This window comes from Tenrec ecaudatus, chromosome 2 (genome assembly GCF_050624435.1).
Source record: "Tenrec ecaudatus isolate mTenEca1 chromosome 2, mTenEca1.hap1, whole genome shotgun sequence".
Classification (NCBI taxonomy): domain Eukaryota; kingdom Metazoa; phylum Chordata; class Mammalia; order Afrosoricida; family Tenrecidae; genus Tenrec; species Tenrec ecaudatus.
Genome location: NC_134531.1, coordinates 52,058,548 through 52,071,132, shown reverse-complemented (window position 1 = coordinate 52,071,132; position 12,585 = coordinate 52,058,548). Strand labels below are relative to the sequence as shown.

At 42.3% G+C, this 12,585-nt stretch overlaps 1 protein-coding gene across 1 annotated transcript; it reads right to left on the bottom strand.

Annotated features, from left to right (window-relative positions):
• Nucleotides 1-261: 261 nt before the first annotated feature.
• Nucleotides 262-755, bottom strand: LOC142440787 (large ribosomal subunit protein eL42-like). Its single transcript, XM_075543023.1, has one exon. It carries the CDS (start codon nucleotides 681-683, stop codon nucleotides 363-365), a length of 321 nt encoding a protein of 106 aa, XP_075399138.1. The 5' UTR covers nucleotides 684-755; the 3' UTR covers nucleotides 262-362.
• Between the last annotated feature and the right edge of the window lie 11,830 nt (nucleotides 756-12,585).

The window sequence follows — 12,585 nt, the reverse complement described above, 5'->3', positions numbered from 1 at the left end:
AAGCAAGAATGAGAGGAGAAACAAACGCACTTGACACAAAGTTTCTGCTTTTGAAATGTGTCATCGTGTTTCTTATACACGGTCATTCCAGTTTCAGACGTGGGGCCAGTTTGCAAACTGCAACTCACGCCGCTTCAGCCACCTCGGAGTCATGAGGCAAGTGCTGCCTGGTGCAAGCCTGCCACCTTCCGGTACCAAGCAAAACTACACAAATTCTTATGGGGCCTTCGCTGTCTTGCTTTAATGTTTGTTCTAAGTCTCTTCTTTTTTTTTTTTTTCGAGTAAGAATGTAACTATATTTTCTGACAGATAATTCTAATATTGATTTAACACTTTTTCAAATTTACAAGATAAAACAAGGCTTAGAACTGGATCACTTGGCCCTTTCTCTTCTTATCACCTCCCAGTTCAAAATGCTTGCATCTTTTAATGGCCAGCATCCTCTTGGACCTGCAGTTAGGCTCCACGCATTCAAGCCTCAGCACGATCTTCTTTGTGGTTTTAGCCTTCTTCCGGAAAATTGGCTTTGTCTGCCCACCATAGCCACTCTGCTTCCAATCGTAGCGCCTCTTTCCTTGCGCGTACAGGGAATCCTTGCCCTTCTTATACTGGGTCACTTTGTGAGGTTGATGCTTGCCGCACTTCTTACAGAAAGTTCTTCGGGTTTTGGGTACATTGACCATCTTTGCAGAGATATGGTCTTACGCCGTGTAAACAGGAACCCGAGAGCCTGCGATGCTCGCCTCACGCCGCTCGTGCCTTCTAAGTCTCTTCTAAACCTTCTTGCATTGCTTGTAACATAAGCCTAATGGCAATCGAGTATTTGCTGATTGAACGAATGCATGAAATAATGAAGAGAAAGGATCTATTAGTATTGCTTGTAGAACTAGAAAGAATGTATGTAAAATCATGTATGCAAATTCTCTTTTTAAAAAAAATTATTTTTATATGAAGATTTTCTAAGTGTCTTAAGGTTGCTATAACAAATTACCTCAAACTCACAGCCATTAAGTCGATTCCAACACATTATGACCCGACAAAACAGAGGAGAACTGGTTCTGTGGGTTTCCAAGACTGCCACTCTTTACCTGGCTTTCTCAGAGCCACGGCTGGATGTGAACTGCTTAACTGGCCACACTACCCACACCTCTTCTATCACAAACTCTCAAAACCAAACTCCCTGACGGCAAGTCAATATTGACTCAGAGATCCTACAGGAGAGCTGCCCCTGTGAATTTCCAAGGCTGTAACTACTTTCTTGAGTAGAAAGCCCTGTCTTTCTCCCACAGAGTGGCTGGTAACTTTGAACTACGGACCTTGTGGCCTGTAGCCCAACACAACCAACAAGCCATCACAAACTGGGTGGGCTTGAGACATCAGAAGTTTGTTCTTTTACTGTTTCAGATGCTGTCAATGCCAGTCGACGTTGAGTCAGTGTGGACCCATATTGACGTCCTGTGTCTGCCTCCTACAGTTTGCTAGGCTGTAATCGTTACAGCGTACTGATCAGCAGCGTCTGTACCTGCAAAGTCACTGTTACTGATGCTGGCTGCCATCGAACCCATTACCAGTCACAGTGACCCCGTGTACAACAGAAAGAAACACTGCTCCAAATTTAAAACATTAATATATAATATAAAAATAAGGGTTCCTGGCGGGGAGGTGGGGTAGGGAGGGGATAAGGGGGAGCTGAGATGAAAGATTTCAAGAGGAAAGAAAGTGTTTTGAAAATGATGGTGACAGCAATTGTACAATTGTGTCTGATCTAATTGAATTATGGATTGATATAACATCTGTAAGAGCTTTGTATTAGTCTGGATTGACTAGAGAAACAAATCCAGAGATACTCATATGTGTTTAAGAAAGATCTTTATATACAAGAGTAATTGTATATTAAGAAACCATCCCAGCCTAGTCCAGTTCAAATCCTTAAATCTGGTATTAGCCCATATGTCAGATGCCAGTTTACAAATTCCTCTTCAGACTCACACAACACACACAATGATGATGGCAACATATGTACAAATATGCTTGATACAATCGATGTATGGAATGTTATAAGAACCATAAGTGCCCCCAATAGAATGATTTAAAAAATAAATGTTGACAATGTCAATCATTTTTCCATTTAACATGATGTCACTTATTGGTTAAGTTGTGAGAATTTAAATTTCCTCCATGTTGAAACTGTAATTATAATCGATGTGAATGGGGTGGAGGGACCATGGAATGGAGACCCAATGCCCATCTGTAGACAATTGGACATCCCCTCACAGAGGGGTCACAGGGAAGAAATGAGCCAGTCAGGGTGCAGTACAGCACCGATGAAACACACAAATTTCCTCTAGTTCTTTGGTGCTTCCTTCCCCCCACTATCATGACCTCAATTCTACCTTACAAATCAGATTAGTCCAGAACATGCACACTGCTACAGATAAGAGCCTCCAACACAGGGAATCCAGGATAGATAAACCCCTCAGGGCCAACAAGGAGAATAGAGCTATCAGGAGGATAAGGAGAAAGGGGGACTCAATCACAAGGATCAACATATAACAAGGTTCAAGCAAAACTGCTTTTACAAAAAAATTCACTGTGACCAGAGAGAACCTTCTCAGGCTACTCCACTGAGAAGAAACTCAGAGCAGGTTTCTTGGTGCTCCCCTAGTGGGGAAAATGCGTACTACTCCACTCCACCCAGTGCAATTCCAGTTTGGGGGTGGGTGGGTGGGGTGGCTCCCTTTCGTATATCCTTCCGATTTTGAACCATTGAGTAACCCCTTATTCTGTTTAGATGACTGCCTGTTTTTCTATGTACAGGCTCTACACGAGCACAAGAGTTTGGGCATTCCGGTTCGTTGCAATGTTGTCCATAGTGTGTTGACTCACACACCTTTTTGGTATTCTCTGCTTTCACCAGGATTCATCTGATATCATTAATGGTTTACTCCATCCACACTCTCTTCTAAATCTAGTTTGAATTTCAGGTGGTTCCTTGCTGGTGCGCTATTGCAAGAACTTGTTTTTAATTGTCTTGAGCATAATTTAATGATGCATTATATTAATGCTATTGCTCAATAATTTCCACATTCAGTTGGATCATCTTTCTTTACAATGGCCATGAATCTCCGTCCCTTTCAGTCAGTTAGCCTGACTTCAAATTTCCTCGGCATAGAAAGATCACATCCGGTACTGCATTCACTTGGTGAAATAGCTGAATTGGTATTCCATCAATTCCTGGAGTCTTGCTTTGCCGCCAATGCTTTCAATGAAGTCTGACCTTCTTTCTGTAAAGTCATTGGTTCTTGATCACATGCTGCCTCTTTAAAATGGCTGGATGTTGACCAGTTGTTTGTAATGCAAAGACTTTGCGTCTTCCTTCCATCTTCTTTTGACATCTCTTGAGTCATTCTTTGGTCTTTGTCATTAGCGTCTACTCTTGACGTGGTCTCTAAATTCAGGTGGAATATTCTCAAGGTCATATTGACTCTGGTCGACTTGTTTCCTCAGCTTCAATTTCAACTTGCATATGAACAATTGGTAGTCACTTGGTCTTGTGCAGACTGGTGATATTGAGCTTCTCTATCATCTCATTCCACACACCCTTTATTGTGCATTAGAAAGCTGTAACTAAACACAAAAACGGGATATCATCTCATACTAACATTAATAGAAAACTTTTCTTTTAAATTTCTGGCAAGGGTTTGAAGAGACTGGAACCTTTATTCCTATTGGTGGAAACTGAAAAGGTACAGCCACTATGGAAAACCATATGGTGTTTTTCTAAGATGATGAAAACAGAAATACTCTATGATGCAGCATTCCCACTCTTAGACATGTGTTCTACAGATATGAGTCATCACATGCGCTTACACCCTCCTGCTCGTTGCACCCCATTGACAATGTCAACCGCATGCAAACAACCTAAATGCTGTCGATGGATGGCTAGATGCACAACTAAAACACACATACATTCTGCAAAATACTACATTGCTCAAGAATAATGATGAATTTGTGAAATAACTCATCACATGGATGAACCTGGTGGGCATTATGGCTGAGGGAAACTAATCCATCACAGAAGGAAAAATATCGTGTGAGACCAGTGCTATAAAAGGCAAGGGGAAGATTTACATAAAGAAGGAAAGAGCCTTTCATGGCTATCGGGAGTGTGAGGGGGAAGCAGTGTACACTGCTCATCGGGGGAGATACTTGTCAACTTAAGTGAAGGGAAAGGATGTACGCATTGGGAGGAGCACAAGTTAAAGCCAACAAAGATAAATGAAAAACCCTGCATAACAGTAATCACGTGAGAGCGGGAGAGGGGAGGGGCCACTGGAACTGATGGTGACTGAAGAGCTCAGTTTGAAGGCGATGTGGCCGTGTTGGGGAGCTGGTGGGGGGAGGCTGTGGGATAGGTGTGGCGGTGGTTGGGCAACTCTCCTTATGCGATTGAACAATTGAGCTGTTCAATTGTATGGTGTATGAATTATGTGTCAGTAAAACTGTTGGGAAAAATATGCTTCTTTGATAAGCAAAGTACCATTATCACTTTAACTTATATTTATTTGCTTAATACTGTCATTGAACAGAATAGAATGTGATGATTATATTTGCATGGCAATAGTTTTGTTTGCTTGTTTAACTGGGTACAGAAATGCTAAGCCTGTTGCACTATGAAAGATTCAGATTAATTCAGATTTGACTCTGGATAACTATTTTCTTATCTCCCTCAGCCTAGTCATGCCAAAAGTTCTCTGTACTCTACCACCACCACTTCTCAATTTGAATTTCAATAGAATATTTTTCCCTGAGGGAAAGAGGGGGAGATGTCAGAATGTAAGCTCCTGGAAGCTTAGGTTCTGCAGATAATAGGTAAAATATTCCATCAAGCTATGTTTGCCTAAAGGCTGACATGTTACGGCAGGTACCACTCTTCCTTGCAATATCCCACAGACAGATAGGACAAATTAGGTCAGAAAGAGATTCACAAAGACGTAACTGATAACAGAGGAGTAGAAAGCCCAGTCTGTCCCCAGTGGAGTTGCTTGTGGTTTCGAAATGCCCACCATGAGGATGACAGCCCAATGTGGAACCACCACGCCACCAAATAACATGCAACTGTAAGTCAAAAATAGGGCTGTAAAGTAAAAATATGCTATACTCTCAAAAATATTAAAAAGTGGAGATAATTGATTCTTGACGTATTTCTTTTCCACTGAGGTTTATACATGTCTTGGAGGCAGCATTTCCATCTCTCTTACCCCTCCCTACGAAACTCTGTGCAATTCCATTTACACCACAATAAAATGACAGTTGGGACATCTTCCAGCAACTCAAATGATGTCCTTTTTGAATGTTCTTTGAGTTTGGGGAACAAAAAGAAGTCTGAAAGGAGCAGGATTTGGCATGTAGGGTGGAGGAGGTTTCCCAACAAAACCCTCCTAAGACAGCCCTTGCTGCCTTGGCAGAATGAACAGGTGCATCGTGATGGGGGAAATTCCTCACACAGCACCCCTGGCCTTTTTCTTACCAGTGCAGCTTTCAATTTTCTTTCCATTCCTTCCTAATAAGCTTCCATGATCATCTGGAATCCTTTGAGAAAAATCTATCAAGATTGCTCCTTTGGAATAAAAAAAAATAGTCACCATAATCTTGGGCATTGACCTCTCTGCCTTAAGTGTAATGGGTCCAGCACATCCTCTGAGAAGCCATTGTTTTGACTGAGCCTATGTTTGGTAGGCACCCTAACAATACTCACAAACTCACAATGCTAAGACTAGTAAATTACTGAAAAAGCTTGCCTGTAGCCACCCACTCATCACAAAGATATGAAGGGGTACCCCCCACACAGAAAAAACAAAACAAAATTATGCTGAGCAGAGTAGAGTTTTTGTAGCACACATTTGTCCCATTAGGTGAGCATTCAGAAACTCCCTCTGACAGTTAGTGCACCCGTGGCATCACTTGGGGAGGTTCTCTCTGGTCAGAGTGAATTTTTTCATAAAAGCAGTTTTGCTTGAACCTCATTTTTTTGTGATGGCCGTTTTAAAAGAACGGTGTGCGGCTGTGAAATTTTGTTTCTTGTTTGGGAAAAGTTGTGATGTTGAACACAGCTTACAAGGACAGTGCGATGGGAAAAACCCAAGTGTATGAGTGGTTTTCTTGTTTCAAAAATGGGTGAAATGTCGAGTGTTGACAAATCTTGTCTTAATGTCCATTCTCACAAATGGAAGAAAATGGCAACAAAATTTGTGGACTTGTGCTTGAAGACTGATGCTGGAGCACTGAAGAGATGGGGAGGATATTTGGGCTATCTTGAAGCTAGGCTCATTGAATTTTAATGGAAGATTTGGGTATGAGGAGAGTCGCTGTGAAATTTGTGCCTCGGATTCTGCCAGACCAGCAACAAAAACTGGAAACATGCTGTGCTTTGAAAGAACAGCTCCAAAGCTACCTGGATTTTTTCCCCAAGGTCATTACAGGTGATGAGACCTGGTGCTTTTCTTACAACCCCAAAACCAACATCAATCAAGCCAGAGGTAGGTTCCAGAGTCACCTTGCCCCCCCCAAAAAAACTCATCAAGTGAAATCAAAGATCAAGACCATGCTCATTTGGGGTTTTTTTGTTGCTGTTGTAAGGAGGATAGTGCATTTGGAATTCAGTCCACTGGGTCCGACTATTCATCGAGCTTTCTATTTAGAGGTTCTGAAAAGATTGTGTAACAGTGTGTGACAAAAAGGCCTGATTAGTGGCAGATGTGGGGATGGGTTTTGCCACCACGACAAAGCACCTGCTCATGCCGCCATCTCCGTGTGCCAGTTTTGGGCACAAAAACAGTCTGCCTTTCTTGCCCCAAGACCTTGACTCACCTGACCTCAATCTTGCAACTTCTTTTTGTTTCCGAGAATGCAGAGGGACTTGAAAGGACTGTGATTTGATGACATAGAAGAGGTGAAGGAAAAACAAAAACAGACAGGTGCTGTCAGCCATCCAAATAGATGAGTTTGAAAAATGTTTCCAAGAATGGAATGCAGATTTGACAAATGTATTAAGTGTCATGGAGAATACTTTGAATGTAATAAGGTTGTTTTGTAAAAACAATTTAAATACATTGCATGAAAACAAATTCAAGTTTTTTAGAGTACCCCTCATGTTTCAACACATTTTGTTGGACTAAACCCATGCGTGTAGAACCCTATTAGGAATCCTGTTTTTACTTACTCTCATATACATAATTTGACTAACATTTTAATTTTATGCTCTCTAGAATTAATGTATAAATCTGTTTCCCTCAACACCATTTTCAAGGGAAAGAAGACTTTTATTTGAGGTTGTATTTTTTAAAGTTGGTGCGATTAAGTGGAGTAGAGACTCAGCAATTCAACGCTGCTAAGTGGCACAGCAGGTGCAAAACATCTTGTTAGAAGTGTATAAAGGAAAAAAAAAAGAAGTGTATAAAGGAAATCCATAGTCCCTTGATGTCATGAAATTGTTGGCGCTGTATTTACACAATTAGAGTGTCATGTTGACTCGTCAATCAAGAATCTAAGTTTCCATAGTTTCCTCCTACAAATAAAAGAAAATGGTTTTTTCTGATGATTATTGGTTTGGTTATTAACTCTCTGGGTCTGTTTGTCAATAAGAGTTGATTAGATTGCTTTTTTGTGCCAATAAGGTTTATGGTTCTGTGAACAATGGGGATTTTTTTTCAAGACATATTATGAGACATTTGGAGGTTAAGGTACTCCTGAGATGAAAAAGAGACAGAGGCTGACTTGGAGAGAGAGCAGATAGATGATACCAGAAAAACACCAGACTGGCTTCAAGCAGCAGAAGATTTCCATTGAGCCATTTTTAATATCTGAAATATCAGCCCTGGTTCTGGTGGCCACATTCATCGACCCATGTCTCTTCCTCCACTTGCCTTCAGAGGGAAAATCTCTTTAAAGGCCCTGATTTTTGAACTTCTGTGTATTGAAGCCAGGGGTATAAATAAGCCCAGATACCCAACCTCTATTTAGGCTTTGTTGGAGTCAGACATAACTGGATAAACTTAGTTTATTCGCATAAAACTAATAAAGCAAGGACCCCCAAGTCTTTTGAGGAGCAAATAATCCATTTCATTTCCACAAATACTAATTAAATACCTACTATGTTCAAAGCAGAACGAAGACTTGAATCCAGGCCTTTTGACATTACAGTCACTATTTTTTCATCCTGTACCACAGTGCCATGGCTAAACTGCTGGCCTCCACCTCCACCCTCCAAATCACACTCGGAGCTTATGTAGTATAAGCTCTGCAATTTGGGGTGGAGGGGAATATTATTTAAGTATATTTATTTTTTCCTATTAGAATTTACCAATCAACAGCCCAGACCATTATAAACCTGAGTGTAGCCTTAGATTCTAACAGCTGTCCATCAGCCAACTCACAGCAGCTGTAGCGATGAAGCCAGATGGTGATGCGTTAAGGAGAAGACTGACTGGTTAGAAAGGGAAGAAGAAAGCTTGCCCAACGCACAACCGCTCCATTGTGAGGCAAGGAACATTGGATAACTTACCGAGATTGACAGAGATGGAATAGGGTGGGACTCTGAGGGGAGCTAGGGACATAACTCTAAAGAACACTCGTCATCTACACTCTTCATCATTGTGCAAATCCCTTGAGAAGACCTATGGACAGGCTGTGTGGGAGTTACATACTCTGGTGTCGATTTGCGAGGATTACAAGTGAAGGGGTGGAGCCTGGCCTGCCAATCAAGATATAATGAACGAGGCCTCTCTGTGGGCATGGCCTTCTCCTGAGGATACTGGGAACTCCTGGATTTTCCTCCTGGGAGGTGGGAGACATTTCTCTTCTCTCGGCTGACTCTCTGAGAGATGCTCTGCTGACAAGACACCTGGTGCTATGCCCTGGGAGCTGGAGAAGCCACATGGACCTACCCTGATGCAACTAGATCCCTAGTGACTGGAGAAGCCACATGTAGACCCCTGCCAGCACTGAGATGTTCCAATGCCACTGGATCCAAAGATTTTCTACCCACTGGCCTGTGATCATCCTGCACTCGGCATCATTGCATGTGTTTCATGCCTCTGAAGAGGACTCTCTCGATTGCTATCAGACATATAGGCTAAGGTTGGATTTACGGGATTGGACTGGACTGGAATGGGATGCTTTCTTAATGTACAAGTACCCTTTATATAAAACTCTCTCTTAAACACATATGAGTGTCCATGGATTTATTTCTCTTGTCTACCCAGTCTAACACAGGCTGGGATCCTTTGGTAACACAAAAAAAGAATAATGTTCATGGTTCCTGACCAAATGGTGGGAGGTTCCAGTCCATGCAGAAGAACCTCATAAGAAGACCTGGTGGTCTACCTCAAAATAACCAGCCCTGGAAAGCCCTACGGGCACAATTCTACACGGACACACATGCCGTCACTGCGAGTTGCAGTGGGCTCAAAAACAACTGGAATGGAAGGCTCATATTCTCCATAAGAAAAGACACCTCCTCCGGTCAGTCAAAAAGAAATTGAGGTGAGGACAGTGGGCAGAAGAGAGAGATTTAAAGTAATTAAGGGAAAATCTGAGAATGTCCACATTGACTCGCTGCATTTCTTCCCGAGGTCCGACATGGTCAGGACAGTGAAACCATGTTATCAGTCCGAAAACACAGTAAAGAAACACCACTTCTGGCAGATGCCAGCGTCCAATTCATCTACCAGCTGCAATTATTCAGACAAATGTGTGAAAATGTGTGACTTGGCCACAGACTTCTTTGTAAAGCTCATAAATATTCTGTCCCTCTGTGCTGATTTTGGCATACTAGCCACGGTACAGACTTTCAGAGACATCCATGTCCTGGACACTCTTCTGTGGTGGCTCAGCTGCTCAGGATGCTTCTGACAGGGCACGTCTCACACAGCATCTAATGGACCCAGATGGGCCATTTCTTGAGATGACTCAATGATCGAGCTTATCTAGAAGAAAGATAATAATGATATCCAGTGGGAAATGATGTGTTTCACGTACAAGTGCTGGCAGAGTTCAGAAAAGTAGCTAAGGAAGTCATCATCAGCATTTACTGAGCTCTTTTAGATTTCAAATTCTTTTCATGCAAGGGTTTAATAAGCCCTGATGGGCTGAGAACTAGCTCTCCAAAAAGATATCACTTGCCCTGATTGGTAGGATTTGCCCATGTCTGTGGTGTAAATATGCCCACCATGGCCAATTTCAAGCTCCCAAACTGCTTCACAAAAATCCTTAATATTTAGCAGTTATCTCTAAAAAGCCAACAGAGGCTGACTCTAGCACACCACTGTGCCATTCACTACTCCGTTCCGTCCTCACGACAACGTTGTAAGGCAAGTGTCATGATGATCTTCAGTGTCATATGAGTGGACATTTTTAGAAAGGTTTGACCATTTTCCCAAGTGCACAGAGCTGGAATGGGATGGAATTCAGAAGGGAGCTCAGGCCATAACCCTAATAGATACCCAGACATGGGCCAGCTCCTTCACCCTAAGAAGAACCACAGCGATTCAAGGTGCCAATAGTTACCGCCCATTACCCAGCCCACATCTTGGCTCTTTCTTTCACAGATTCTGCTTCGGAGGTCCCTAGCGGCTCAGCAATTATTTCTGAAGTTTTACTATACAGTATCAGTCATTTAAAAGCCCATAAGCAAATAGTTTACTTAATATTTGAAAAAAAAACATCTAGTCCCATGTCATACAAAGAGTGGAACAAGTCTCAGCATCATCTAGGAACTTGCTAGACTCCAGAATCTCCAGCCCTCCTCAGACCAGCTCCATCAGAACCTGAATCCAAGCAAGATGTCAGGTGGCTGATATGCCCATTCAGATCTAAGAATCTGTGCACTAGCCTACAAGCTTCAAATAAGGGGTCTCATATATCAAGAAGCCTCACATTGAAAGTTGTTCTTCCTGCAGTTAACAGGAATGGATCCTGATTCTGCAACACATGGGAAGTTGTCCAGTCCCCTGTGAGCATACAATCCAGGGATAAAGTGAGGGTAAAGAAGACCTGGGCAATCTCTCAATCGCACACCTCCTCTCAACCCCTGCAATTTCTAAACAAATAGCCTTTGATAGTGGAGAAAGATGCTGAGGTAGTTAGTTTATTGTGCCAACCTGGGCAATAAACACAGGTGGGGTTAATTGAAGGGTGGAGGGATAAATGGCTCAATGAGCCTTGCCTTTCACAGTTCTCAGGTTGCTTGCTTTCTGATGGTGGGACCAGGGTGCAGCTGCCTTAGCCAGTTCCCTGCTTTAGCTGTCAAGGCTCACTTCCTGCAAGACATCCCAAAGGAGAAGCCACATGGACCTACCCTGATGCAGCCCTGGGTCCTGGAGCAGCTGTGTGGAGACCCCTGCCAGGGCTAAGATGCTTACACATTCACTTCCTACAGTCGGCATCATTACTTCTGTTTTGTGAGATAGAGGAGGACTTTGAGAATTGGTGTTGGACATATGGGTTAATGGGTTAATGTTGGACTTGTGGGCTTGGGCAACACTGGGTTGGGATGTTTTCTTAATGTGCAGTTAACCTTTATATAAAACTCTCTCTTATATGAGTTTCTGTGGATTTGTTTCTTTAAAGTATCCAGACTAGCACAGACACCTTTCCATGTCCTGGTTGAGCTGCCTTAGTCAGGGATCTTTCATATTTGTATTATTTCAGAATGCTGTTGTGTACCTCATCTGGCTCCCTCTTGGATTTGTACCCAGACCCAAGTGGCCCTTCTGCCCCCTGCCCCTGTGTGAGCATGCATATGTGTGTGTGCACATACGCACATATAATAGCAAAAAACAAGGCTCCCGGAAAGGATGGACTACCCGTTAAAATATTACGGAAATGTGAAGCACTCACTATGCCGGGAAGTTTGGAGGATAGCTACCTTGCCAACTGATTGAAAGAGATCTATATTTGTTCCCATCCCAAAGAAAGGTGACCCAGCAGAATGCTCAGACTATAGAACAGTATCACTGATATTGCGCACAAGTAAAATTTTACTTAAGATCATCCAGCAATGGTTACAACAGCACATTGACAGGGAACTGCCAAAAGTTCAGGCCGGATTCAGAAGAAGACATGGAATAAGGGAAATCATTGCCGGGGTCAAATGGATCTTGGCTCAAAGCAAAGAATACCAGAAAAACATTTACTTGTGTTTCATTAACAATTCAAGGGCATTTGACTGCGTGGACTATGATAAACTAGATAACGCTGAGAAGAATAGGAATTCCCCAACGCTTTATTGTGCTCATTGGGAACTTGTACATGGATCAAGAGGGAGTTATGCAAACAGAATAAGGGAATATTGCATGGTTTAAAATCAAAATAGGTGTGCAACAGGGTTTTATTGTTTCACCAATCTGTAGGCTGAGAAATCACCAAAGAAGCTGACTTATTTGAAGAAAAGTATGATATCAGGATTGGAGGAAGGTTTATTAACAACCTTGCTTCCTGAAAGTGAGGAGGAATTGAAGCACTTGCTGATAAAATCAAGGATTATATCCTTCAGTATTAATTACAACTCAATGTAAGGAAGACCAA

Coding starts and splice junctions, on each gene's coding strand:
- LOC142440787 (XM_075543023.1), bottom strand. CDS start 683: ATGGTCAATGTACCCAAAACCCGAAGAACTTTCTGTAAGAAGTGCGGC.